This window comes from Melozone crissalis, unplaced genomic scaffold (assembly GCF_028551555.1).
Source record: "Melozone crissalis strain CALT ecotype California unplaced genomic scaffold, PUWL_Pcris_2 ptg000004l_1, whole genome shotgun sequence".
Taxonomy (NCBI): Eukaryota; Metazoa; Chordata; class Aves; order Passeriformes; family Passerellidae; genus Melozone; species Melozone crissalis.
The window spans coordinates 42,294,886-42,322,745 of NW_026535782.1; the positions used below are offsets into that span (position 1 = coordinate 42,294,886).

The 27,860-nt window shown below is 54.7% G+C and overlaps 3 protein-coding genes across 3 annotated transcripts; 2 read left to right on the forward strand and 1 right to left on the reverse strand.

Moving 5' to 3' along the window:
* Positions 1–478: 478 nt before the first annotated feature.
* Positions 479–5,993, reverse strand: KDELR3 (KDEL endoplasmic reticulum protein retention receptor 3). The gene is made up of 5 exons (XM_054278338.1): positions 5,903–5,993; positions 4,852–4,952; positions 4,199–4,357; positions 3,617–3,869; positions 479–740 (listed from the first exon to the last, which is right to left on the reverse strand). The coding sequence occupies exons 1-5, from the start codon at positions 5,991–5,993 to the stop codon at positions 700–702; spliced, it is 645 nt and encodes a 214-aa protein (XP_054134313.1). The 3' UTR covers positions 479–699.
* A 5,427-nt stretch (positions 5,994–11,420) lies between these two features.
* KCNJ4 (potassium inwardly rectifying channel subfamily J member 4) lies at positions 11,421–27,572 on the forward strand. Its single transcript, XM_054273466.1, has 3 exons — positions 11,421–11,797; positions 24,125–24,300; positions 25,497–27,572. The coding sequence occupies exons 2-3, from the start codon at positions 24,263–24,265 to the stop codon at positions 26,824–26,826; spliced, it is 1,368 nt and encodes a 455-aa protein (XP_054129441.1). The 5' UTR covers positions 11,421–11,797; positions 24,125–24,262; the 3' UTR covers positions 26,827–27,572.
* On the forward strand, positions 19,872–21,676 carry LOC128935279 (uncharacterized). Its single transcript, XM_054273479.1, is given in 2 exon segments — positions 19,872–21,493; positions 21,495–21,676. Coding segments are annotated over 2 exon segments (1,221 nt in total). The 5' UTR covers positions 19,872–20,366; the 3' UTR covers positions 21,589–21,676.
* Positions 27,573–27,860: the final 288 nt, after the last annotated feature.

Below are 27,860 nucleotides of genomic sequence, written 5' to 3' on the forward strand. Positions count from 1 at the left end.
TTCCCAGTTCCTAGAAGTCAAATTCAAGGAGGTGGAAACACTTCTTGGCAACTGCCTGAACTGTAATTGAAATTGTCCCTGTTTGTAGAACATAAGGAAACTGAAAATAAGTGAGTAGGGAGGATGTTTGAATACTTGTGGAATTAGAAGATTCCTGTTATTCAAAGGCAACGTGTTTTTCTTAAATGTTACAGGGCCTGAATAGAGAGAGGGTCAGGCAGAATTAATTTTCAAGAGGGTACTAATTCATACAGAGTTAAAGTAACAGTTTGTAGCATCTGCTGTGTCAGACATGGCAACCTGTGAAATGGGTCAGTTAAGTTAGCATACTTTAATAAAGTGTGTTACATGTTCCCTTTACCATGGGCACTTGCTGAAGGACTAGTGAGAGTGACATTTTCCCTTGTGCTGCCTCAGGGTCAGGGTGGAGGTGTGTTTTGAGAGTAGCTGGGAGACAAGAAATTGCACTACTTCAGTATTGGCCAGTATTGGCCAGCACTAGCACCAAATTCAAGTGAGAAGAAATTAAACAATGGAGGGGAAGAGTCTGATGGATGAAAGGCATTCCAAGCCCTGTCCTCCTGGCACTGGGTTGAAACTCTGCTGAGCCATCCATTAGTCAAAAAGGGCCAGAGAAGGAAAGCTGTGATCTTAAACAGCTTCATCTTTGGAATTTCTTGCACTGCCTGTGGGATGTCTTCAAACAGGCATGGGAAGGCTTAGCTTCTTTCCTTTTAGGACTGCAAAGAGAAAGACAAGGTAATGAGTAAATTTAATGAAATTCAACTGTTTTATTTCTTCCACAATTTTATGTTTTCTGACTTGCAATTTAGAGTGCCAGATAGTGGGGTGCCGGGTTTGCAGACTGCCAATGGGAGAGAACCACTATGAAATGCTGCTAAGAGGGAGAAGCACAACCTGTTTATCCTCCTTTGTGCTAAAGGAAAAGGTTCTTTTTTGACTTGCATGGTTACTTGTTCTCATGGATGGACCATCTTAAACATTTTTCTTGATGATGTGCTATTCCTAGTGCTTTCCTTTTGATACAGAGCGTGGCCTGAATCAATGTCTGTGGCCCGATCCCTGCTGAGCCCCTCCCAGCCCATCTGAGCTGAACCTTGGGATGGCAGGGATGCCTCTGGGAAATGCCAGAGACCCCTAGGCTTAGATGGGGTGGCTGGATTGGGGACTGTCCTGGGTGTGCAGTGGTCAGAGGTGCAGAGTGGCTGTGCCTGGCCCAGGGTGGTACTGGGGTGGGCTCTGGGGCTGTGTCTGTTGGGTGCCAAAGGGCAGGGCTGTGATGTGCTGAGGATGCACCGCAAGGGAGGGCCTGATGGACCGGGCGAGGCTGGAGGAACTGTGCCAGGGTGCAGAGCTGGAGGCCTTGTGAAGGTCAGCAAAGCCAGTGCACATCCTGCCCTGGGGTGGAACAACCCCAGGCACCAGTTTGTGCTGGGGGCTGCCCAGCTGGAAAGCGGCTTGCCAGAAAAGGCCTTGGTGTGCTGGTGGACACCAAGTTGAACACAAGCCATCAGTGTGCCCTCGTGGTGAAGCAAAGAGCCTCTGGAGCTGCATTGCCAGCAGCATGAGCAGGGAGTTCTTCCTCTCCACTGAGCCTTGGGAGGCCACAGCTGGAGTGGTGGGCTCAGCTCTGGGCTCAGAACAAGAGATGGGGAGTCAAGAAGGGCCCCAAGAGCATCTTGATGTAGGAGCACAGGCTGTGAGCTGAGACTGTTCAGCGTTGAGAAGGCTGAGGGGCCCCTTACCCATGTGCACAGGTGTGGGATGGGAGGAGTGGACAGGCCCAGACTCTGAGTGGTGCCTAGTGACTGAGCAATGGACAACGAGAAATTCCACTTAAACATCTGAAAATAGTATTTTATAGTGAGAGTGGCCAGACAGTGGCACAGATTGCCCAGAGAGGCTTCACCCTGGAGATAGTCAAACTCTTACTGGACAAGACCCTGAAAAATGTGGGCAGGGGCATGGATTAGGTGATTTTCCCCCCTCCACCCTGACTGCCCACACCCTTGGCCATTGTGTGAAATACACGATCTTTAGGAAGCTGAAAGCCTCCTCAGGATATCTTTCATGTCCTTGTGTTAAACAGAAGGGAGCTCATCTAGTTTTGAAAACAAGATAAAAAGAAGTAGCTTTCTATAAAAATCCCTTTGCAGTGCTTTGGTATAGGCTCAGAAGTCTTACTAAATCCATTTCTTTATATAACATATTTTTGCTTTCTTTTTTCATCATTGCTGCCCTTTTTTCTGAGCTCTTCAGTGTTAGAAATGTTTTGAAAAGTTTGGTTTTTTGAAAGAATGTAAGAGATGCAACCTACTAAAATATTGCTGGCTCTCATAATGATTGCAAAGTATTTGCATGTCTTCAGACACCGTTTCTCTCCCATGATCCAGAGCATTTGTGTAAAAGAAAAGAGAAAAAAAGCAATTTTTTCCCTGCTGTGATGTCCCATTTACAAATGTTTTTTCTTCTGCCTCTTGTATCATCTAAATTTTGCAGTTCTGCCACTAGCAGTGTGAGACTGGAAGCCAGCAGTTGTGTTTTTTCCCCCTTTTGTTCCACCATCACAGCTACAAAGGGTATGGATTTCTCACAAAATACAGGACACATCAATTGAGCAGAGCTAAAATGGGAATTCGTTTAGAAAAGAAAAAAAAAGGAATTGACGTGGAGCACCTTAATGGCAGTTTTAGAAGGTATTTTTCTGGCTACAAAAATATTTAATGACAGAAGGAAGTCTTAATCTGCCAAGGCCAGCCACCTGCTCAGTGCTCCTGTCACCTTTCTATCAGCAGGTGTATTGCATGAAGCTACCAAATATCCACCCCTTGAAATTTCAAACGAGGGCTGCCATTACTGCTTTTGGCAGACTTGTTGGGGAAAGTGAAGAAGGAGGAAAACGGTTATTCCCTTGGCTAATTTAATCTAATTCCATCCTTCTCAACAGAAAAGTGTTTTGAAGTGTCCTTCAGCCTCACAAACCACAGCATGTTCTATCAGGATTTATGCCCTTGGTGCACTTCTAAGCTCTGGTGGCCATTTACCTAAGCATGGCACTGAAATGGAAGGGGCATCTGATTTTGTAAAAGAGGAATGTCTTGTCTGTGCAGGTGCCCATCTTCCTACAGAATCAGTTCTTCACAATCAAGAACTTGATCTTCTCTATCAAAGGAAAAGAAGGTTTAACAATATCTCCGTATGTCTGCAGTTGCTTTCTCAGGTACATTGTCTGCCTGCAGCTATTTTTTCCCCCTCAAAGTTTTTTTTGGTTTTGGTTTTTTTTCTTGTGTGATTCATAATCTTTCAAAATATATGTAGAATTGAATGTACTTCAGTTGTTAACTTCTGAGGGGAGGTTAAACCAGGCTTAACTCTGATTTAATTCTTGCTGTGTTTCACACACACATCCAGAGCCTTGCGAGCAGTGATGCCCACTCTCTGTCAATAGATACGTTTTCTAAACTGGACTTGAGGGGCACAATATTTACCACAAACGCAGCAAGAAATAAAGTCCTGTAAGGATTAACACATGGCAAGCTGCAGCTCCACCTATACTGCAAGAATGAATGAACTTTTCAGTATTACAGCAACCTACCTTTGGTGACGTAGAGATAGAAGAAGTCGCAGTAGAAGATGGTTTGTACCACCCCGGAGACAACAGCGATCTGGTCGTAGAAATTCTCTGTGTGGTAGCGCCAGACCCAGTTGGCAATGTAGAGGGCACGGTAGAGGCCCAGGAAGAAAAGGTAGTGTGTCGTGATGGTCTCTGCTTCCCCTGTCTTGCTGATCATGAAGAGCTGAGGAAGGATAGCCACGGACTCCAGGTAGATGGAGAAGGTCCAGAGTATCTGTGAGGTGCAAAATGAAGGCAGTGGGGAGTCAGTGCTGGTTAGTATGTGTTAAGACCTGAAGCTTTTCATTTGGCAAATCACTGATGTGTGAGGGGGATGAGTAGTGCTGCTGAAGTTGGGGAAAATGAGCTCGCTGTGCTGGGAGTGAGAGGAGACAGCGCTGAGCTGCTCTATAGATGGTACTGTCTTCAAGGCCTGCCAACTTTGCCTTTCCTGCCTGCTTTTGCTGTTAAAAATCTTGGCTATTCAACATGCTGCTCACTCTGCTGCCTGGTGTAAGGCTGCTGCTGCTTCCTTTCCCTTTTCCTGCCTCGGCTTTTCCTTACCTCCAAGGGGGTGAAGCTGTGGTTCTCCAGAAATGACAGGCCTGTGACAGGGACCAGCAGGAACTCGAGGCGGAAGGAATCGTTCTCACTGTCAAACGTTTTCCGGAATTTCACGTAGATCATATACACGGTGACGTAGGCACAAATCAAAAAAATGACCTGTGGGAGAGAAGGGAGATGGCAAGACCTTACCTGCAATTGCACTTTCTGTGCTTAAAGAGAGGCTCACTTTCCCAGATGTCAAGATAGTGGTGAATGCTTTGGCTGTGTTGCCTTACAGATTGACTTCTGCTGGAGATATTCCAGTGGCCAGGTAAAGCTTGCCACACCATGGGAATCTCATGTTTGAGTCCCTCTGGGGCACTCTGAAGAGGTTGGCTCGGTGGCAGCTTTATGTTAGTGCTCCTGCTGTACAAGGACACCCAGGCTGGGTTCATGGCATCTTGTTCTGGTTTTAGTGGTACTAAATATGGCTCAGCTCACTCACTGACTATGGCAAGGGATTTTTGGTCAATGGAGGGAGAGTGGCACCAAAGGAAGCATCCTTATCCACCCTTCCTGGCTGAAAAACTCAGTGACAGTGTATGCTCACCCCCCCAGGAAAACACAGCGAGCTGAGGGGAGCTTCTCCTGCTGCACTGCCCTCTCCTTACCTTCATCACGGTGTTGTAGACAGAGATGAAATTCGTGAACAGGTCCAGATAGCGGGTTGTGAAGACAAGGGCAAAAAGTATCTGGCTCTTCCCAGAGATTCCTGCATGGCAGGGAGATGAAGGGAAAGTAAAGCAGATGAAGGGAAGGGTCTGTGGGGTGGTGGCTTCCCCTTACACCTCCTTTGGAAGCATTGATGTGTGTGTTGTTTTGTGAGCCAGGGCTGGTGTGTGGGTGCTGAGGTAGCTCTACCCCCGAGTGGCCAGAGTCTCCCAAGCAACAGGGCAGGCTCCTGCTGATGCCCCCGAGTGCTGCCTGTAGGAGCTGGTGCTCAGTGGGCACGTTCACCACTTCGGCCAGTTCAATGCTTGCTGTTGTCAAAAGGCCTTTCTCTTGCCTCCCTTCCCCCTTTGCCTGCCCACCTCAGCAGGGGACTGTGTGATGGGACATCTGCCACAGGAGGGAGGAGCTGCAGGACCAGCCCCGGGGCACTGATGGAACTTGGCCACTGCTGGCAGAGAGATGCAGTCGGGCCCACCCACTCCTGTACCTGTGATAATGGCCACAGCCCCAGCAGCCCAACCCCAAAATCTCATGAGAAGTGAACTATGAGCAAAACTCTCCTGCAGGAAGCTGCTGTCCTGATTTCCTCGCCCTGGGATGGGGCAGCCTCTGGCACCTGCCCACCGCTGGCAGAACCTCCGACCTAAAGCAGCTTCCTCTCCAGGTTGTTGGTGTTGGTGCTGCCACAACATCTTGCTCTCCTTTTCCACCTCCCTCCAGCCTTGCCGCCCTCTCCTTTGCCTCGCTGTCCTGAGACCATCACCTGCCTGAGGCTGTGCGCCTTGCCACATCACATCCTTCCAGCACAGCCCTCTCCTGGCCGGGAGACCTCCCAGAGAAAGAGGATGGCTTCCCTCAGAGCCCACGGGGGAGGGCTGCCAGCTCCTATGGGCTATCACTGGCCTTCCCAGCTCCCATTTTGTTGTACCCTTCACCGAACTGCCCTCCGAGAAGGGCCACCCTCCTTCCCTGGGACATGGGAGCACTCACCAGCGCAGGACTTGGACTTCACAATCTTCAGCAGGAGAATAATGATGGCCAACAAGTGGGAGACATCCCCCAGGATGCGGAAGATGTTCATGGTGCCGGGGGACTCCTCTGGCGTGGAGGGAGTGGGGCTCTTTCTGCAGGCAGGGAGGGCGAGGGCGGGAAGTTTTTCTCCGCCGAGCCTCGACTGAATGAAAGATTTCCTTCGGCTCAACTTTCCTTTTTCCCTGAGCACGGAGCCCTTCCTCGTCGCAGCACAAAGTTCAGTCTCCCCTGCACCGTGGCTGCAGATGCCTTTCCCCTGCCAGGCTGGATGTCTCCCTTGTTTACTTTTGCACCGGGGTGGATTCTGGCTCTCCCAGCGCAGGGCCTTCCTCTCTGCGCCTTGGGCTGAAGTTGGAGTTTGTGTCCCGGAGCGCTCTCCAGGCAGAGCAGCCCCGAAGCAGCGCTGGGTGATGGTGACGTGGCTCCTGGCTGGCCGGGGAGGAGAGAGAGGAGGAGGCAGAGGCGGGAATAACCGCGCTACTTTTCCCTTTCTCTTTTTTTCCCTTCCTCTTTTTTCTTCCCCTGCTTGTCTCAAGTTACACACGGAAGTGTGGTTAAAGGGGAAAAGGCAGAGGGAGCAGGATTCCCATCCTCTGGCCTTGAGGACACACCCTCCGGCCAGAGGAGGGCCAGGCTTTCCAGGGATATTCGCCACGGGCGCAGTAACCTCTGTCCTGCTTCCGTCGGCTGCCTTCTGCTCCCTGCCCTGCCCGGCCCCATCCCACCGGCAGCACCTTCTCACCAGCGCTCTGCCTTGGCTCCTGCAGCCAAAGAAGTGGAGAGATATTTGAATTATCCAGCCATTGATAACGGCTCTTCCACAGCTGCTCATGGACAGCCATTCCCTGGTGTCTGCCCCACCAGGCACCCCTTCCTTCAGGTGCCCTGTCTGGAGCAGTGTGGATCCCCGAGCACAGAAAAGATCCTCCCAAGGGCTGGTTTGAAACAAACTTCACTGAAAATATTAATCCTGGATTCCTTCAAGAGGGTTACAAATAACGTGGGGAATGTGTTGGGTGAAAGAAGCACGTGGTTGCTGCTACGTGGTTTTATAGAATTCACAGAAAGGAGCTCAGCAGTGGCTGTAAAAAGTTTTAATACATTTGAAAATATATGAAGCTGAGTGACCAGCTTGTTTTGGATGAACCTTGTCCTCGAAGCAGCAGCTCCGCAGGGAGATCTCATGGCAGCAGCAGGGGGACCTCTGCATCAAGATCCAACAATTGGATAGTCAATATCTAATCACTAATTTAAAGTTGCTTTAGAACAACCTAATAGAAGTAGTAATTTGTCTCCTTGCCCCTGAGCAAATCACACCTGTGGGTGTGATCATGGATGTGGGTCTGATTTGGTTTCTCTTGGATTGTGTGGTCCTGCCAGCTCCTGTCCCAAAGCTGGCTCTGGCTGCTGCCCTCCCTGTCCCCAGCCACGACATGTGGCCATCCCCTACACATCTCTCTCTGTCCTTATGGGCTTGCTTGGAGTAACATCCTTAACAACCAAAGGGTAAAAATATTATTCCTGGTGAATTCCGAGATAATTAACAAGCCTATTAGCATCACTGCTCCCTTTCTGAATATATTTGCATACATTTCCTCCCTGCCCATTAGGTTGGCGGTTGTGTTTTCCCTCTCTGATGCTCCAGCACCTGCATCACAGGGCTTTTCCAGATGGATTCACAGGCCAGGAAAACACCTGCTCAGCCCCACGAAACTGGAGACAGCCCTGTCTGTTCCCAGCCAGGGCACTGAGGCAGGGATTACTGTAGTGAGACAAGGGTGGGTTAGGGCAAAGGAGACGCCTGGCAAAGGGCAGGGACTGCCTGAACTGGGTTTCCAGACATCAGAGTGGAGCAGCCTGGCATTTCAGCAGGGCTTCACAAGGCCGTGGGGGTGCTGGTGGAAGTCAAGCCCCAGCCCTGGTGGCTCTGCAGGCCCTTTTGCAGGTGGGCTCCATCCATGGAGCAGGGATGGGGGGCAGGAACAGATTTGGGGTCCTCTCTTCCAAGAGATCCCCTTCCAATCCCCTGGTGTGCAATGCCAGAAAGTCCTCGCCTTTATCTTGTCCCTGCACTCCTCTTTGCAGCTTCTTGTCCCAGCCAAGGGAAGAAGCCCCTGCAGAGGGGTGGCAAAGGTTTGTTCTCCTCATCTTGTACCTTCCCAAGAAGAACTGATGGGCCCAGCTCCCAGCATTACCTCCTGCTCTGGCACCAGGAGCCCCCAGCTGAGGTGACCATTACAGGAAGTTCATGGGAGCAGCCCGATGAAGCTCACCCAGCTGGAACAGGGTGGTGGGGCTGGGCTATCCCCATGGAACACCATCCCTGTGCGGCTCATGAGGGCCACAGCAAAGCTGCTGCAGGGCAAGGGACACTCAGGCTCTCAGAGAAGAAAAAATTGGCACATGGAGTGGGACCAAGTAAAAATAAACCTTGCCTCCTCCCGCCCTGCCACCATGCAAAGCGCCTTGCGCCGGGTGTCTCCCTGCCTCCCAAAATAATGCCGGGTGCTGCCACCACCCCGCATGGTGATGCTCTCTCCATGCCTCCCGTTTCCATGGTGACCACAAGGAATGTCGCCAGGGTGACAAGGAGGCAAGTGAGCTGGGATTTGATATTAAAAATGAGATTTTGGGGTTGTTGGGTTTATTTTTCTCCCCCCTTCCCCCCAACCCCTCCTCCCTCAGTTCTATTTTTGGGGTTTCCCTCTCTGCCTCAGCTGGTCTGGAAGGCTCCTCCTGCAGAGCCCCTGGGCCAGGCAGCAGCAGCTTCATCCAGGCCCTTCTCCACCTCTGCCTGTCAGGTGATGGCTATGGGATGAGAAGAGGGACAGAGGGCATTTCCTTATCACTAAAACATTTGTTTCCTTCTATCAGGAAGGATTCTCTGGTTTTGCCCCTGGTGGTGCTCCAGGTGTCTCCTTCCATTTCTACTGCAGGATGTATCTGAGGCTGCATCCAGACTCCTGGGAGAGTGGGCAGCCTCAGGGATTTGTCTAAGAGAGGGAAATGATTCTGCATTCCCAGAGGGGCTGGGGAACATGGTGGGGTTGAGCACCACGGGTCACCTCTGTGTCTCACCATCTCTGCCCCCATGAGCAGGTCAGGTTGGCTGGGCAGCTCTGGAACACTGGGGATGAGATGGGATGGTTGGTAGAAGATCACAGAGGGAGCATGGCAGGCGCTAAGGAGCCCAAAACTTTGTTCTCTGGTTTAAACTCCCAAAGCCAGACCTGCTCAGCGCAGAGAGGCTTGAGGGTTTGTGCTGGCTTAGCTGGTGTCACAGCAGTGCAGGACCAATGGTGTCCAAGTAGGGCCTGCTGGCGTAGAGGCAGCTCTTCTCTTCATGCCCAGGCAGGAGAAGGGGCAGGCAGTGTTTGCTCCCCTTCCCAGGAGCTCTTGCTTTCCACTGCACCCATCTCTCCATCCATCTCCAGCCATCCCAGTCTCCCTCTCTCTCTCTCTCTCCATTCTTCCCTCCATCTTTTCAACCACCCTTCACTCCTCCTCTCCATTCATCCCTCCAAAGGTTCCTCTGTCCATCTCTATGACTCTTTCCCTCGTTTCATCCATCCCTTTATCCATCCCTCGTCCCACCCCTCCATCCCTCCATCCCTCGGTCCCCCCAGCGGCTCTGGGAAAGGTTGGCGGAGTGGGGCTATTTTTGGGAGCGTCTCCCTGGCAACGGCTGCCACCACCGTCTGTGGTGGCTTTTACATAGGTGCTAAAATATTCCACACTTCTTATTAAAGACGGTGCTGGTGGAGACGGGCGGGGGCGGCGAGTGTGAGCCACCCCGCTGCTGGGGCCGGCGGCCATGGGGCGGTCAGGCCACAGAACTTGGGGGGCACAAGGACACCAAGGGGCCCGTGACGTCCGCAGTGTGGCGTCCCCACGCCCCTCTCGCTGGCTCTGGAGGTGCCACGTGTCTCTTGGCAGTGCCAAGCTGCCACACCATGCACAAGGTGCAGCTATCCATCCTCCTGCCACAAGGGCAGAGGGAAATGTGGTGAGGCCTTGGGGGCAGCCGGCAATGAGGAGCAAAAGGCAGAGAGGGTGAAAAACCCGACCTGAAGCTGAGGTGGCCACAGGGCACTTGATGGCTTTGCCTGCTGTGGGAAGGAGCAAGATGTCTCAGCTCCATCTTCATCCCTTCGCCACAGGAAGAGGAAAGGCCTGTCGTGGTGCCAGAGGGATGGTACACTCTGCCAAAGAGCAGCTGGGCAGATACTGGTCAGATACAGAGCAGATACAGCTCTTGGGAAGCAGCCCCACAACAGGCCCTAGGGACAGAGCTTTTGGGAAAGTAAGCCCTCTGAACCTGAAAGAGTTGGGATGGCTGCAGAGGGGATGGACAGGCTGGCCCTGCTCCATCCAGGTGCAGCAGCTCCCCAGGAGCAGCAGGGAGCAGCCGTGGGTGCACTGGGGTGAACTGACCCATTCAGGGGGCTGACGTGCCCTGGTTTTGGGGGCAAGCTGTGCTCACCACGCCAGTGTTCACTGGTACTGGCAGGGCACAGCAGGCTCCACAACGTGTTGTGCAGGGGTCATCCCATGTGCCACATCTTGGGAGGATTTTGGGAGGGAGGGTCACGGTCCTTGCAGGATTGGGGCTCACAGGAGATTAAAAAAAAATGAGGTTTAAAAATCTTTTTTTAACTTATCAGCGCAGGCCTTAACACTGGGGACAGCATATGAGACACCAAGAGGGAAGCCATGTCCTCAAAGATGCTGTCCTGGAGCAGGGCTGTCCAGGACCCTGTGCCTACGGCCACTGTTTGTGTGGTCAGGGGCCTCTTCAGCCTCTGTCTTTGCTGCAGCAGAGTCCCCTCCTTCTCTCCTTGTCACCAAGAAGGGACCTCCTTAAAGCCCCTGGGGTGCTGCTGGCCGTGGAGACCCAAAGGAGGTTTCTTGGACAGGTTTCCCGGGATGGCTGTGCGTTATCCTGGAGCTCTGTGTCCAGGTCCCTCCGTGTCCAGCTCCTGTCCCAGCATTGCTCATCCCGGCAGGAAATCACCTGCTCTGTAGAGTGGGGAGGCAATGCCCCACAGCAAACACTCTGCACCAGCTGGGAGAGCCTGGTCCTTCCTCAGGGCGAGGTGTCAGCCCAGCACCCCGAATCCAGGTGGGAAAGGACCCCCTGACGGTAGTTATTTAATCTCAGTGCGGCAGCCCAGGAGGAGGATCCACCTCCTCGGGGGCACCTGGCTGCCCCAGCATCCCTTTCCCGCTGCCGACGGCTGCTCTGTCTCCCCCATGGCGGCTCCGCAGCTCTGAGCTCACATGCGAGGATGGGCTAAAGTAGGGAAAGCTGCTGGATCCTACCACGGAGTTACTGACTTCTCAGCTACCGACTGCATAGCAATCAGCGAGGGGGAGAGGCAGCCGGGGAAAGGGAGCGGAGCGCACCGGGAGGGAGAGTGTCAGGGAGAGGGGGGATCTGGGGACTGGAGCAGGGGGGCAGCGAGGGGCACGGGCACATCATGCCAGAGAAGGAGGGAGCCAGGCAGGAGGGGGAGACCTAAACCCGTCGCTGAGCCACGAAGGCACATCAGCACTCCGTGGGATGGACGCTCCTGGGAGCAAAAAAATTCTGAGAGGCAGAGGCAGAAGGAGAGCGCTGGCGTGGGCAGGGCAGAGTTAGGAGAGGAGCAGGTCGCAGCGGAGAAGTAGCTCTTCGGAGGGGAAAAAAATAAACCTGGGCTGGAGGCGAGCGAGGACTGCAGAGAGACTTCCCTGATTCCTGCGGTCCGGCTGAGGCGTTTCATGGTGAGATGGAGAGAGCGGCCGCTTTCCCGTTCCCCTGATGCTGGCTCGGCGCGGCTGGAGCCGGCGGCAGCCCTCGGCAGGACCCGGGTAAGAGGCGGTGCCGGGCGCGCTGCTCTCCTCTCCGGCGGGAGAGCGGGAAGGGCTTTTCTCCCTTAGGAAAATAATGTATTGTTTCATTTGCGTTCGCTCGGAGGAACAGCTATAAATATAACTTGGGGAGAGATGCGTGGCTTCGTGCGAGCGCGCCAGTGAATAATAAAGTTGCCTGGTGTGCATGGCGTATGCACGCACGGCTCCCGGGGCGGCCGCGGGCCGAGGGGCAGGGGTGGCTCCTGCCTCGAAACCTCCCCGACTTCCCTCCCCGCCCCCTTGCCGCCCTGGCTTCGGTCCCTTTGCAGGGAACTTCTTCATTTCTCCAGTTCCCCGGGTTTTCTTAGTGTCTTCTAGCCCTGGGCTGGGTCTTGCTCACCTTTTGCTTCTCCTGCTCTGTGGATTCTTCTCTGCGCTGGTCCTGGCCAGTTCACACAGAGGGAGGCAGCTGGAGGCCTGCTCTCCAAGCCCTCAGGTGCAAATGGGGCTGAAGTGGATGTGTTTGTTCTCCTGCTGCCTGTGGAGCTTTTTGGGCTCCAGATTTGCCCCCCTTTCCCTTGCCTTCCACCTCTCCTAGTCCCAGCATGGCTCATCGTGCCAGTGGTGGTCCAACACCCCCCAGACAGGCACGGTGCAAAGGGTCTTCTGGCTGGTGGCTTTGGGTGAAGGAGCTCAGGAGGAAACCATGAGCAAACTACCAGAGGAACTCTGCCTGTGCTTCCTGATGGCAAGATCGGCTTCCCCACCGGGGCAGGAGTGGGCAGTCAGGTTTGCATGGTGCTGGCAGATCACCTCGGGCATCCCTGGCCCCTCAGCCCCCACGGCCCTCCCTCCTGGGCACATAGCCTGGAGTCATCCAAATCCTTCTGGGAAGAGCCTGGAGTTTCCCATCCCTGCTGCCCAGCCCTGGCCCCATCGATGGATGGCACAGCACACAGCACCTCTGGGGCCTCTCCCTTCTCCCCTGCCTCCCCTTGGGGGTGCTGTGAGGGGCAGACGGTGCGCACGGGAACGCGTGGCAGAGGTGACGTAGCTCCAAGGTTACCTCCATCCCTGCTCTGTGCCCTCCTTGGCTCCTTGGGAGGAGCATCCACAGGAGGTGGGCGGTGTGGAGAGGAGCCCAGGGCTTGGGGTTACGCGGAGCCTGGGAGGGATCAGGCAGGTGCATGGGCAGAGACGTGGGAATGTGCCCCATCTCCATTCGCCACCAGAAGTGGCACCCACAGAAGCCTGAGACACCCCGGCGGTGTTTGCAGCCACTGAAAATGACAATCGATACAGGACAAATACGTGCCTTAGGGGGAAGCGTGAACCTGCTGGGGACGGGGAGTGGTGGGGAGAGGACAAATGGGGAGGATGGCCCAAGGAAGGATAAGCTGGAGAGGGCTGATAGGGAGGAAAGTGGGTTCCCTCTCCTCCACCTTTTTTTCTTCCATCTCTCCCTGTTTGGGTGCTAAGAACAAGTGCCCCGACGTGTGGTGCTGGCAGTGATCCTTGTCCCTTGCAGCCCCCCGCCATGGTTTGCAAGGAAAACCGGAAAGCCAGGAGGTGGCTGGGGAGGGATGTAGTTTCCTGGCAGGACCGGTCCCCCCGGCCCCTCCAGCCTCTCGGCCACCCCAGGCTCAGCCATCGGCCACGCCCGGGAAGCAGCCGCATCCCTGGGGCGGTGTCGGTGGCGGGAGGGCGCGGTGATGGACACCTGTGCCCGCTGACACCGGTGCGCAGCAGTTGATGTCCCTGTGCCCTGGGCACGCCCCGCTGCTGCCCTGGGCCGGCTCAGCCCGGCAGCGCGGGCCGCGATCGATGGATGGATGCTGGCGTCTCAGCGATCGATCCTTACTCATGCACGCGGCTCCCAGCCTCCCGCTGGCGCTCGCTTTTCTGTGAATGGCACGGGCTGAGCGAGGCCGTCTGCGCCTGCCTCGCAACGCCGCGAAACTGAGTCAGGCTGGATTCCTGCTCCCTGACGTCGCTGCTCCTGTGCCCCTCACCGGGGCCGAGGGGCCGCACGGGAACCCCCAGAGGCACCGGCTGTCCTCGCCAGACAAGATGGTTTTAACGGTGATGGCTGGGATTGGAGCCCCTTCTTGGGAGAGACGCTGATTCCCTGGCAGTGGGGAGCTTGGGACAGGCAAGGGCCGCCTTTGAGCTGGTTCTCGCCCTCAGAGCCCTGAGGGTCGTTCTGCAGCACTGAAGGTGGTGCCGTGGCACAGGCTGCTGAGGGATGGGAGCTGGCTGCAATGTGACCCTGTTCCCGCGGCCCCAGAGATCCATGCACCTCCGTGCCTGTCCTCCTGGGAGCCTGGCAGCAGGCAGCTTGCTCCAGGGGCAGTTCTGGCATTCACCCGCTGGTTTGTCTGGGGAGGAGATGCCCACCATCTCCTGGCACCGGCATGCTGGCCCAGCAGCCCCACCGCTGCCCTCGCTGGAGATCGGACGCCGGAGGGAGGAGAACAAGGCGCTCTCCAGCCCGGCGCCTCCCCACGCCGCCAGCCAGGGGCTCCTGCCGCCACCCTGCCCACGCCCCTGCCACCATGGCAGTGGGTCTGCTCCTCACAATCTGGACGGCTGTTTTATTTCTATGGCAACATTTCTCCTGAAACACTTCAGAAGGAGCCTGGTGCTGTTCGGTAATGAGGGGAGCAGCGTCCCCCATTCTGTCCCCTGCAAAAGGCTCAGAGAAACGACCCTGACACATCTCCCCACCTCCTTCCCTCCCTGGCAAGCAGTACCAGCACTGGTACAAAGAGCTGCTGGCCTGGTCCCAGCTGCCTCTCTGCCGCCTGCTCTCCTTTCCCTGCCTTCAGCTTGGCTCTCCCCTCTGCTCTCGCCGGCTCCCTTTCTGCCGGCAGCCTGCTAAAGCACCCGCGCAGGCTGACCAGCCGAAAGGAGCCTCAGAGCAGGTGGATGTGGAAAGTGACTCTGCTCTAGAGGAGGGCAGAGCCCCGGGAGAGCCGTATAGATCGGCCCCGCCAGCAGCGCGGTGAGTGCGGGGCTGAAGGGCACCGGGGATCCCAGGGGCCGGGCAGGCCGGCGCTCACCCCTGGCAAAAGCTCGATGGCATTATGAAGAGGCGGTGCCTGCCACGGGACCAGACACAGCGGCCCCACAACTCCTCTCCTCTCCTCTCCCGCTCGCGTTGCTCCCAGCCCCAAGAAGCAGCCTCGTGTCCGGGCGGAGGTGAGCAGGCAGAAGTCGCGGGCAGCGCCAGCAGGCGACAGGCAGGTGAGCGGGCAGGATCCCGGCGGGAGCCGCTGTCGCAGCCCGGAGGAGCAGGGCTGTGACAGCCACCCGTGGCCATGGCGGGGGGGTATCGCTGTCCTGGCAGCGTGCAGATGCAGCCGCCGTGTCCCCCGAGCACCGCACCGCTCTGCCCCGGAGATGGCAGCCCCTCCCTGTGGGACAGCCGGGGGTAGGGAGCGGGCAATGTGCTCCGTACGGCGTGAGCTGGGCAGCGCTTGGGCTTGACACCCTCCAGACGTGCTTGTTGATCCTGACCGATCAAGCCGCAGGAATAGAAGTCAGCAAACCTGTAGTGAAATACCTGATCCTCTCTCTGTAGGAATGCGGTTTTGCAGCTTACCTGGGATGCTCCCTGTGCTCCGTTTCTGGTGCCTAGCAGGCACGACTGAAAGGGGAGCAGCTGGGGCCCTTTCAGGAGGCTTCTGGCTCTGCCCAGCTCCCTGTTAGCCCAGCGACAAGGGGGTGAAGGGAGATGCTTTTCCCTGCCGCTGATGGGTTAGTGCTCAGCAGCCAGGCCAGGCTGGGAACTCGGCTGTCGTGCAGCAGCTGGGCGCAGAGAAGTGGCTGCAGCCACTCTCGATCAGGGGCTCGGTGCAGAGCAGGCTGGTTATTGCTCATCCTTGCTGCTGTCACTGTTGTTATCATCATTCATAAACCATTTGCAGGCACCTGCCTTGCTGGGTGCTTGGTAGTCACCGGCGGTCCATCCCTGCCCTGTCAAGAGTGCAACTGCAGCAGGCAGGCAGATGATGTAAGCCACTCTTGGTCCCCTTTTCCTGCACACCGATAATTATCCTTGTCCCCTGAGTAGCCAAAAGCCATCAAGACATCCCACATGGGCAGGCACTTTGCGCTGAAGAGATGCTGAAGGGATACTGCTGGGAATGGCCTTACATCAGGGCTCCCACAGGGCAGGACGCCCAGGGAAGGGAGTTCCAGGGATGCAGGCATTAGTGAAGACACCCTTTGCACTGTGCACTTGTGCTGGGAAGCTGGAGGAGGTGACCTGAGTGCACTGCATCTGCCTGGGATGTGGGGACCTCAGGGACACCCCAGAGCCTTCAGTTTTTCAGCTCCTGCAGGTTTTGCACCAGTCTTTTGGGGTCTAGTTTTGGCGGCAGATTGCTGGGGGTATGTCAGCCCGTGCGTTTCCTCGGGAGCAGGTGGGATGCAGTCTGCACCCTGGCTGCTACAAAAGCTCGGTTCCTTTTTGGCCAAGAACACTACCCCGGGAAGGCCGGGGCCCTTCTGAGCATTTAATTTTTCCTGTGATGCCAGCTACAGAGAATAACACCCACCTTCCTCACTCAGCAAGAAAAAGCAGGGGCTTCTCCCCAGCTGCCACTCCAGCAGCATCCTCTCCTTACAATCCCGCTCAGTCCAGCCCCCAGCCCCGGTGTGGTGTACCCCAGCCCCATTTTGGCCAGAGAGGGGTGGGTGAATGCCGGTGCCAGTCCCAGCAACCCCACCACGGGGCATCCCCCACCTGGTCTGGGATCCTGGGGGCAGGCAGCAGCTCTCGCAGCGCCATTGTCTGGACGGTGCAGCCGCAGCAGGGATCGCTGGGGCGGTGTGGGAGCAGGCGGGAGGTGATGCTGTCACCTTTCTGTGCCTCTTCCTGACTTTGTCATCCTGGGGACCTTTGTGTGGTTCCCATTTTTATCTGTTTTTTCTCCCTCTCACTCTTTCTCTCCTTCTCTCTTCGCTTTCTTTTCTCCCCCTCCCATCAGCATGTGGGTTGATCACTGCTCAAACTTTTAATTCAGATGGTAATTGGAATAATAATACGGGCAGAATCCTTCTGGCTCCGTTGCTGCAGCTGGCTTCAGGGAGCTATGAATAGCTCTGAGTCACACACTGAGATGGTTTAACTTCAAATCATTTTGTTTTGTTTTCATATTACCCATCCTCAGGCTCCAGAGCTTCACAGGGGGAAAAAATATCCCCCCTTCTCACTCCACTCCAAAATATAAACCGGGCAGAGGCACATGAATAAAATCCTCTTTTGGAGAGGGAAACTGGTCAGCGGATCATGCCTTGAGGGGCAGATGGGGACTGTTGGCACCTGATCTATTTATAATTATTGAACGAAAAGGCAGAAGTGTGTATATAAAAATGGTATAGAGTTGATTACAGCTTCCTCCCCTCACCTTCCATATGTCAGTTGCCTTTTTAATATGGTAAAACTCTCCTGCACGGTGGCTGTGCCTCGGCGTGTGCCCGTGCAGCCCCTGCCCTGCCGGCACGGAGCAGCGAGAGCTCGGCCGCTGCCTCGTGTGGCAGGACAGCCCCACGGCACAGAGCTGCCCCCGAGCCCCAGCACGAACCCTGGCAATATTCCTGAGGAGCAGGAGAAGAGATGGAGTTACAAAGAGGATGGAGAGGACACACTGAGCGCTGTGGGTCTGCAAGGCTCTGCTGAAAGGCAGAGAGGTCCCTCCTCAGCTGCGGGTGTTTCCGCCCCGGCTCCCCGAGAGGCGAGAAGTTGGTCTGCCGTGCTGTCAGCGTGCCGAGCTGGCAGCCGGGGCTCTGGATGTGCTCCCGAGCCGGCCGGGGGCAGGGACAAAGGCACAAAGCGGAGCGCGACCAGCGGCTGCGGCATTGACCACAGACAGGAGAGGAGCATTTGCCAGACAACTCCCGATAAAGCAAAGACTAAGAGTGTAAAAATACCCTGGGATTTTTCCATCGTTGTCGCTCACAGTGTATGTCCCAGAGCACCAGATATGGTTGTTATAAAAAGAGAAGTGGGGGAGTGCTTTAGCGTGGACTTTTCTGTTCTGTTTCATGAGACTCTTCCATTGCAAATTTAAGGAAGGATTGACAATATATGATCTACTCTGGCAGGGGCTGGAGAAAGACTGGGACGTGCGAGGCACTGCACTGTGTACAGGGGATGGAGCAATGGAGGTGTTGCCCCGGCACCAAGCACCCTGACCTCATTGTGCTGCAGATCCCTTGGAAAGGGACAGCAGCAGTGCAGCCCCACGTGCCTGCTCGGGGCCAGAGCAGAACTGGGGTGGCAGCGTGGGCTGGTGCGATGGCTTGTGCTGCTGGAGCACGGTGTCACACGGGAAGGAGGAGATGACTGCAGCACCGTGGTGGTGTCCCTGGCATTGCTCAATCTAAGACACAGGAGGGCTTGGGAAAGAGGGAAGGGTAGCACATGCTTTGGGGCTGGAGGCCCATCTGGCTGGCTCTTTCAGTGCTGCAAGGCAGTGGCAGTGACATCCGTGCTGCAGCAGCTTTCAAAAGTGCTGGGGGGCTTCTGCAGGCCATGAAATTCATGGGTGTTCATGTGCACCCAGGACAGGCAGCAGAGGGGTGGGGAGGCTCCTGTCCACGCTGCAGCCTCCTGCCTAGCCTCTTTTCCTGCTGCACCCACCAGCTTTGTTTCATACCACTCCACAGGAATTGCCATTCACTCTGCAGCTTCCTCCTTCACATGTGGGTCTCAGGAGGCAGAGCAAGCTCCAAGAAATGCCCTCAGGCGTGCTCTGGATTCGTGTCTCTGTCCTCAGCCACGCTTTCCTCCTGCTTGTCCATATGAGAGGCAACTGCCTATTCAGGATATGAACATAATCCCCTTCTGCTGGAGACACCTCTGAGCCTTTCCCCTTCATTCCATTTCTGTTTCAGGTTTCCAAGTGGCAATGGGACCTTTTCACAGACATTTGAACTACTCTTGCATAGGGTTTGGGCTCCTGGCAAGCCCCCAGGCCTTGCCAGGCTGGTGGCATTGATTTTGCCAGCAGGGACGTCAGTGGCGGCCCTGGCCCACCAGCTGCTGAGGAGGGACAGTGACCCAGTGTGGCAGCAGTGCCCAGCCCAGGCGTTTCTTGCCTGCCTGTCTGTCCTTCCCATGGCGGCACCACGCGCTGTGGGGGTGTGTTGGGGTGGAAGTGGGAAACGTGTTTATTTCTGTCCGTCTCCTGGCTCGTGCCGCTCCGAGTTTGTGGCACTGGGTATTACTAACACTTCCCTGTGCCAGCTGGCAGCAGGGATGAATCAGATTGGCAGCACCACAGCGTGGACCCTGCACTGCCCGCTCAGCCTAGAGCGATGCCTGTGGCAAAGTGCTGCTGATGTCTCCTGTCCCTGACCAGGGTCAGCCCCAGCCAAGTGCCAGGGGCTTGGCCTTGCTGCTGGAGATGCCTCTGTACCCTGTGGGACGGGGCTGTCCCCTCTGGGCCATGCTGCCTGCCCAGGCTGGATTGTCCCTGTCCCTCCTTTACGCTGGGGATCTCAGGTGGCTTCATGAGCTGCTCACTGGCAGCATCCCCAGGCTGGGGTCAGCTCTACACCAGGAGGACAGCTTATCCTCATGCTGCCAAAATCACCTTTTGCAGCTGCTGTGGTTTAACCCCAGCAGGGAACTTAACTGTCACTCAGCCCCTCTCTCCCTCTCACTGCCCCCATCCACAGTGGGGAGGGGAATCAAAAAGAAAAGGTAAACTTTGTGGGTTGAAATAAGAGCAATTTAATAATTGAAACAAAATATAACAATAATAAATATGTTAATAATATTAATATTATTATCAGTAATAATAGTAACAACAATAATAACAATAATAATAATAATAATAATAATAAAACAGTAATAGTAATAATAAGCACAGAGAGAGAGAATAACAGGATCCAAGAGAAACACGTGATGCACAACCCCATTACTCACCACCCAGTGACGGATGCCCGGCACGTCCCCAGGCATTCATCAGCCCCTTCCAGTTAAATCCCCCAGTTATATTCTGGGCATGATATTCTGTGGCATGGAATATCCCCTCTGGCTAGTTTGCACCAGCTGTTCTGGCCATGCTCCCTCCTGGATTCCTGTGCAGCTCCTCAGTGGCAGAACATGAGCAACAGAAAAGAAAAATCCTTGTCTTGGAGTAAGCCACTACTTAACAACAGCTCCGACAAGTCCGTGTTATCAGCATTATTCTCATACTAAGTCCAACACTGTGCTGGCTACTATGAAGAAAGTTAACGCAGTCCTAGATAGAATCAGGACAGCAGTTGATTGCTTCCTCCCCCTCCCCTGCTTCTGACAACTCAGCACACATGGAACTTGATGACATCACAGACCTTGGAATGTTGGTGGTTCCAGGTGTCCCCAGAGCCAGAGGTTTGTGGCTCTCCTCTCCCTCCTGAACATCTCCTGATCCTGGTGTTCTGAACAGAGGGATTTTGGTGGCCACAACAAGCACTGCTGAAGCTGCAGAAGGTGGCACGCTACCTGTCAGTGTCAACAGCCTGCATGGCCTGCACTCCAGGAACACAATTTGGATTCTCCTGCTTACTGCAGCTGAGAGCATCCTGAAAAATGTTGAAGCCATTTCGCATCTTTGGGCTAATGATGATGGTCTACCCAGAATCTCAAGGTTTGCAAGGTGATGATGACAATGATGGTGATGATGATGACAGCAAAGAATCAGGGAACTCCTGCCATTCTGACGTTCCTTCACCCTTGTGCAAGAGCAGCGACAGCACAGATGAAAATAAAACAGAGGATCTGGGAGAACCCACATTTTTCGTAACTCCTGGGGATTCTTACATGGTGAAAGATAAACAGGTGGGGTTGGCCAAGCATGCGGTGGAGCTTGAGAAGGAAGATCAGGAGCTTCAGGAACCATTTTACAAAGACATGGGAATGTCTGGCAGATTGGATGGAGATGATGAGCCCAGCCCAACCTACCACCTTCCTGCGCATCAGAGGTTGCCTGCCCCCCAAAAGGCCGGTACAGCCCCAAGTGGCTTCCATGACTCTTTCCAGCACAGCTCAGGCCAGCACCTGGGGACAGAGGCTGCTGCCACACAGGCCCATGCCAGTGACCATTTTGTGGGACACCCAGAGAGCACCACGGGAGCGGAGCCCCATGTGCTGCACAGGGGGGACAGCGAGGATGGTGAGGACAGACAGTCCCTGTCCCTGCAGCCAGCGTACGACTTGCTGTGGCAGGAGAACAGCATGCTCAGGTCGGAGAACGAAATGTTCAGGAGCGCCAACATCATGCTCGCAGCGGAGAACTTCACACTCAGGCAGGCATTCAAAGAGATCACGAAGGACAGGGCTGTGTTCATGGCCGAGGACGTGGTGCTCAGGGAGGAATACAACGTGCTCAGGGAGCAGTATGACAGGCTCGGGGGTGAGAATGATGCACTCAGGAAGGACAATGTCATGGTCAGGAGAATGTTCCAGACCTTCCAGAACAACTTGAAGAGACAGGTGTGCATGGTGGCGAGCCTGCAGGATCAGCTGAAGGCCAGCCAGGCTGAGCGGGAGAGGGAAGTCCAAGAGCTCCAATCCTTAGTCCAGGAGACTGAATGTCATCTTCAGATAATGACCCAGCGGGCTCTGAATGCCGAAACAAACATGGAGAGGCTGAAGCAGAAGATCTTTATTCTCGAAGGAGAGCTGGAGAGATGCAAGCTGGGGAATGAAAACCTGAGAACAGACTGGTCTAGAAGCAGTGAAACAGAACTTAGACTTCACCAGGCAAAACCCCCACGAGCTCATAATGGGCAAAGATGCCTCCCTCAGGTAGTTCCTGCCTCAGAAATGCTGCCCATTGTTACTGAGGTCCTCGAATCCACCAGAAAAATTCTCAAATTTTAAGCAAAGAAAGATCTATGAGTGCAATTCTGTGTGAGTTCCATGGATCCGTGCATGGTCCGAGGCCATCGTTCTCCAGTTGTAACCATTTACTGCAAATAAAAGCATTTACTTTGCCACTGTCAAATGTGTGTGCTCAGACTGGTAGCCTTCATCCTTTACGGAAATACTTTCCTTGTGGTTAGGTACCAATTGCAGGTACTGGTGTGACTTTAGCTGCTGATACTCTGTTTGGGCACTTTGGAGCCAGCAGCAAAGGCTGCTCAGGCTCTGAGCTGCGCGGTCCAGCCTTGGTGGACTCTGCAAGAGGCTCTGCCACAGCCCCGGCTGACATGAGCTTCCATGTGGGAGCCAGGAGGAAGCACAGGATGCAGTGCTCTTACACAGTGTGCTCATCCCACCCCATAGCTGTACCAGCCTGAACTGGAGATGAACAAAGTCCTTGTATTTCATCTTTGTCCTTTGCCCCTTTTTGGGAAGGGGGGAAAGGTGAGGAGCAGAGATCCAGGTGTTGCTGCGCACGGTTTCACAGAGGGCCTTGGGTCCTCCTCCCTTTCTTTTGGAGCTGGCTGCTGCCGGGGCCAGAAATCCAAAATCTCTAGAAATGGTGCACCTGTTTCTGCAGCTGGAGAAAGAGAGTTGTTGGTTGTAGAAACTTCCAGGAAATTGTGAATTACTCATATGTGTGAGCTGTGACAGGGCCTTCCCTGAGTTATCGAGGTCAGTGCAGGCTAAGGATGAGCTTGGCATATCCAGGCTGGCTGAGAATGACACCAGTTGAAGAGGATGTCTTTCCTCTCCTGGCTGGGGCTGGCACAGACGGTTGTACCTAAACTGCCCACCTTTGCCATCTCCCAAAGCCATGTGGGACCCTACAGTCTGAACTCAACATGCAATGGCTCTGGTCAGCTTCATCCCAGCAGGACCATCTGTGGGTATGAAGTGACCTCTCTCCATCACATCAACATTTCTGATTAACTTAGGTTACCAGCCCCAGGGTCTGCTATAGGTTTACCCATCTGGACAGCAAAAATTCCTGGCCAAACCAACTTCATGAAGACTTGGACGTTGCAGGGCAGTGAGGTGGGGGGAGCTGGCAGAGTTCAGTGTCAAAGTGCTTTTTCCTGATGGGGATTTTTGGGCAGCTGTTCCCTTTTTTCTCTATGTGGTGAGTTGTGAATTACAAGGTTGTTTTCTTCTACTGGTCTCATAATACCCTTGGTCTGAACACCCATATTTGCATTGCTGCAGAGCTGTAACTGCCTCAGCAACTGGGTAGTCTTCATCCCATCAGAGGTGATATCTGGAGCTCCCTTCTTGCTGCTCTCCAGCTCTGGTCCTAACTGGGCAAAGCTGGTGGGCACCTCTGGCCACGTGCAGCCCCATTCTGGGGCACTGATGATGGGACAAGGATGGTTCTCACAGCTTTTCCATCCTAGGCAACGTCATTTGCTGTTCCTCTCTCCTGTCCATGCACAACCACTTGCAAGCTGCTCTAAGCCTTACATTCGATCCCAAAATCCTTGTATTTTTTGCCATATCTGGCAACCAGTGGCTGTTCATTGGCAAGGCTGGGAGGAAATAGATTAGCTGGCTGTCTGCATCCACACTCAGCACTGGCTGCTGTAATCCAAAGGCTACAGTGCAGGATTAGCATGGGTGTACAAAGCCCTTCCTAATCTGTGAGTCATTACCCCCTCAGTGCATTTCCCTTCCCAGCAGCTCTGGGCAGGTGGAATAGGTTGGCTCTTGAGTCTTTGGCTTCACCATCCTTCCATTCTGGGAGGACTGGGTTGGGACATCTGCTGGACATCCTCCCAGGACTCTGCTGCTGAGCTGCTCCTTGGATGCTGTACACAGGGCATGTCGCAAGGTTTGTTTCCTCTAACTGGCTTCTCTTTGGCTACCCCTGAGCCCTTCCTTTCCGTCAGCTCCTTTGGGCTCTACCCATTGCTTCCCTTCTTTTATTTGAAACAGGGTGTTCTGCACACCCTGGAAAAAATTCCCTCAGGGTGAGGCTGGGCTGACGGGGATCCCTGAGGGCTGCTGTGCATTCCTGTGCTTTGTTAGTCCTTGTGTGAGAGGTATTTAGCCTGGCTGAGCTCTTGCCCCGGTGTAAGCTCTGATATTAATATAATAGCTCAGGGCAAGGGCCCTGTGAGCGGCTCAGCTGCTGTGCCCTTGGTCTGGAGAGCGGTGACCGGCCAGCCCTGCTCCTCTGCTGGCTGGGGAGCGCGGGGTCTGCGGGCTGTGCACCCAGTCTGCACCACCAGCTCCTCACCTGCGGGCTGTGCACCCAGTCTGCACCATCAGCTCCTCACCTGCCCGAGCCAGGCTGGAGCAGGTGTCCCAGGGACATCTCCCAAGGCACCCTGAGCAAAAGGCTGGGAGCCTGTGCCCGCCGCTCCATTGGCTGCTGCCAGGGGGGATGGGATCTGACCGGGTTTTGCTTTGTCCTTCCCTGCCAGGCGCGTGCCCAGGAGCAATCGCAATGGCCGTACTGGTCCCAGCTCGCCACAGGTGAAACCTGGAGCTGCCCAGTCCCACGTGAGTGCTGCTGCATGAGCTCCCACGGCCTGGCAGCTCCCACGGCCCCCTGACACCTGATGACCGAGCGAGCCATGGGCAGCGTCCGGGTCAATCGGTGAGTAACCTCCTCTCGAGACCTGCTGCTGCCCTGAGTGACCCGGCTGCTCATCTGGCCCCTCAGACCCTAAATTCAGACTGCCTTTTGATATATTCTTCTCAAATTACCTGTCAGCAGCTTTCCTGTTCCAAGGAATGACCGCTCTCTCCTCCTCCAACCCAAAACATGCCATATGTAGGGGTAGTGCTTGGAGGAATACTATGGAAGAGAAGCAAAGCACTGCATGGTGCTGGACCAGAAATTTCAGATTCCAGCAGCACTGCAGAAGCCACATGTTCCCAGGAATCACAACTCCAGCCACCAGTGCTGTCCTTGCCGTGAGATGGAGGCCCATTCTGGAGGACTCCAGCTGACATGTCAACACCACAGGGTGGGATGGAGAGACTCCCAGGGTCCTGTGAGGCTGCAGCTGACCAGGCATGAGGGCAGAGCAGTCTTTGTGCTTCAATGCACACTCTTGGTTTCCTCGGTGGTCAGAGCACCGTCTACCATCACATCTTTAAGGAGTAACTGCAAGTGTCACGGGATCACATGAGGGGCAGTGTTCTAAGGGAGGGGAGCCAAAGGGGGAAAGGTCTCCCAGAAAATGTGTGTGTAGCTTCTGCCAAGGAAACTGCCAGTGCTTTGGCTGTTGATTTCCAAATTACACCTTTGGCTTTGGGTAAGAGATGCTGGAAGACACACATGTTGCTGTGGCAACAGAATTGTCCTGAGGCAGGAAGTGTATAAACATTGTCACCACACACCATGAAATCAGTGAGCAGAGCAGAGGAGAAAATAGAAACTCCCAGCCTTGTATTATCTGAGGGCCAAAACATGGTCAGGCTGCAGGTGCTTGCTCCCAGGCTTCCTGGCTGTCCCAGCTGCTGTCAGGTTTCAAACCTTGTATCCCTCCTCACCATAAAGGCTGGAAGGTACCACAAGCTACAAGCTGCTGCTGCTTTGCTGCCCTGCCAGGACCTTGCAAGATGCATTTTCCAGGCAGCAACACTCAGCGACATTGCAGCGGATGTCCACCAGCTTGGTCAGGTTGGCACCATGGTGCAGTAATCACTGACACGTGCTGTTGTGAGATCCAACAGGGTGGTACTGCTCCCCTGCGAACCACCCACGCCTCCTGCCCTTGCTGTCTCGGTGGTTGCTGTTACCCTTCGTGTATTCCTGATGGAAGTGCCTGTTTCTTCTGCTCCCAGGTACAGCATTGTCTCCACCGAGGAGGATGGGCACAAGGTCTCTACGCTGGGCAGCATGAACGGGCACAGCCGGAATGGCAAGGGCCACGCTCCCCGGCGGAAGCACCGCAACCGCTTCGTGAAGAAGAACGGCCAGTGCAACGTTTACTTTGCCAACCTGAGCAACAAATCCCAGCGCTACATGGCCGACATCTTCACCACCTGTGTGGACACGCGCTGGCGGTACATGCTGATGATCTTCTCCGCCGCCTTCCTGGTCTCCTGGCTCTTCTTCGGCTTCCTCTTCTGGTGCATCGCCTTCTTCCACGGCGACCTCAATGCACCGGCCGTGGCAGGTAGTCCCTCTCTGCTCAAGCCCTGCATCATGCACGTGAACAGCTTCCTGGGGGCTTTTCTTTTCTCAGTGGAGACGCAGACAACCATCGGGTACGGCTTCCGCTGCGTGACTGAGGAGTGCCCGCTGGCCATCATGGCAGTTGTGGTGCAGTCCATCGTGGGCTGCGTGATTGATTCCTTCATGATTGGCACCATCATGGCCAAGATGGCAAGGCCCAAGAAGCGGGCCCAGACCCTCCTCTTCAGCCATCATGCCGTCATCTCCGTGCGGGATGGCAAACTGTGTCTCATGTGGAGGGTGGGCAACCTGAGGAGGAGTCACATCGTGGAGGCCCATGTCCGAGCCCAGCTCATCAAGCCCTACATGACGGAGGAAGGGGAATACCTCCCCCTGGACCAGCGGGACCTAAACGTGGGCTACGATGTGGGTCTGGATCGTATATTTTTGGTCTCACCCATTATTATTGTTCATGAGATTGATGAGGAGAGCCCCCTCTATGGGATTGGCAAGGAAGAACTGGAGACGGAGAATTTTGAGATTGTGGTTATTCTGGAGGGGATGGTGGAAGCCACAGCCATGACCACACAAGCACGAAGCTCTTACCTTGCTAGCGAAATCCTTTGGGGTCATCGCTTTGAACCGGTTGTGTTTGAGGAGAAGAACCACTACAAAGTGGATTACTCGCGCTTTCACAAGACATATGAGGTAGCTGGCACACCTTGCTGCTCAGCCCGGGAGCTGCAAGAGAGCAAGATGACCATCCTACCTTCTCCACCACCTCCCAGTGCCTTCTGCTACGAGAATGAGCTGGCACTTGTCAGTCAAGATGAAGACGAAGATGATGATGAAGTGGGTGTAGTGTTAGGGGGCAACACCAAGGAGGAGGGAGGTATCATCCAGATGATGGATTTTGGAAGCCACCTGGACCTGGAGCGGCTCCAGGCAACTCTGCCTCTAGATACAATCTCATACCGCAGGGAGTCAGCCATCTAACTCCTCTAGCCTCCCCATTCCACACCCGTTGCCCACAGTCTCCTCTGTTCCGTACCCATACACTGGATAAGTCCTTTCACCACCAAATAATGCCTCCCATGATTGCCTCTCAGCCCCCAGATACACCAAGGCCTGGAGCTGCTCGGATATACTCTCTTTCTCGTGAGGTCGTAATGCCTGGGAGAGGAGTGAGGATACACTGCTCTTTCTGGGTGTGCAGCTTGGGCTAGAACCCCTCTCCTGCCCAGAGACAGGAGGGCAGCAGGCCTGGTTTCTTGTCTCTGGAGAGGTGGCAGGAGTCCCTGCCTTCGGTGGACAGACTGGGACCCACAGCAAGTGTTTCTGCTGCTGAGGCAACAGCAGACTTTGTCACCTCTCACTGTGGGTAGGCCCCATGGCTGGCAAGGGTCATCGCTGTCACCGGGAGAGGAGCAACACCTAAGCACTGACCAGATGAGGATAGAAGGGAGAGTTTGGGACTCTTGGAGGGAGCAGGGAAGGATCACAAGGGAGGAGTTTACTTGCATGTTTGTTGCTTGTTGCACATGATTTTGTATATAAAAGAGAAGGAGAACTGCAATCGATTTTTCCACGGCAAACGCCAAGCTAGGAGACAAGGACGTTCTACACCGGCTGCTCTGCACTCTCCTTGGCTTTCAGTGTCTGTCACCTCCAGAAGCAGCTCGGCTCCATGGACTCAGATCCAGTTCTCCCAGTCCTCTTGAAAAACATGTCCTGCTCCTCTCCTGAGAGGAGGCAGGGCCCTGTGCTTACCACACTCAAGACTGCTCCCTGGTGCAGCACAGCTGGGATGACAGACAGGTGACCTGACTGGACAGCAGACCCTCCACTTGCTCCTTTTGCCTCCTCCATTCTTCTCCCTGATGCCATCAGCTGTAAAACAGAATTTGTAACTATTTATTTTTAATAAAGTCTAATATCCCAAGGGGAGGTTTGGAAGCAAAGGACAGACTCCACAGCTGCAGCCTGGTGTAGAGACTGATGAGGGTTATTAGGGCTGGTGTTTGCTATTT

Excerpts from the sequence above, each read along its gene's own strand:
- KDELR3 (XM_054278338.1), bottom strand. The coding sequence starts at position 5,993 with ATGAACATCTTCCGCATCCTGGGGGATGTCTCCCACTTGTTGGCCATC. Across the intron at positions 4,953-5,902 it reads GAAGTCCAAGTCCTGCGCTG|GAATCTCTGGGAAGAGCCAG; the intron begins GTGAGTGCTCCC and ends CCTGCCATGCAG. Across the intron at positions 3,870-4,198 it reads ACAGCTTCACCCCCTTGGAG|ATACTCTGGACCTTCTCCAT; the intron begins GTAAGGAAAAGC and ends TGCACCTCACAG.
- KCNJ4 (XM_054273466.1), top strand. The coding sequence starts at position 24,263 with ATGACCGAGCGAGCCATGGGCAGCGTCCGGGTCAATCG. Across the intron at positions 24,301-25,496 it reads GGCAGCGTCCGGGTCAATCG|GTACAGCATTGTCTCCACCG; the intron begins GTGAGTAACCTC and ends TTCTGCTCCCAG.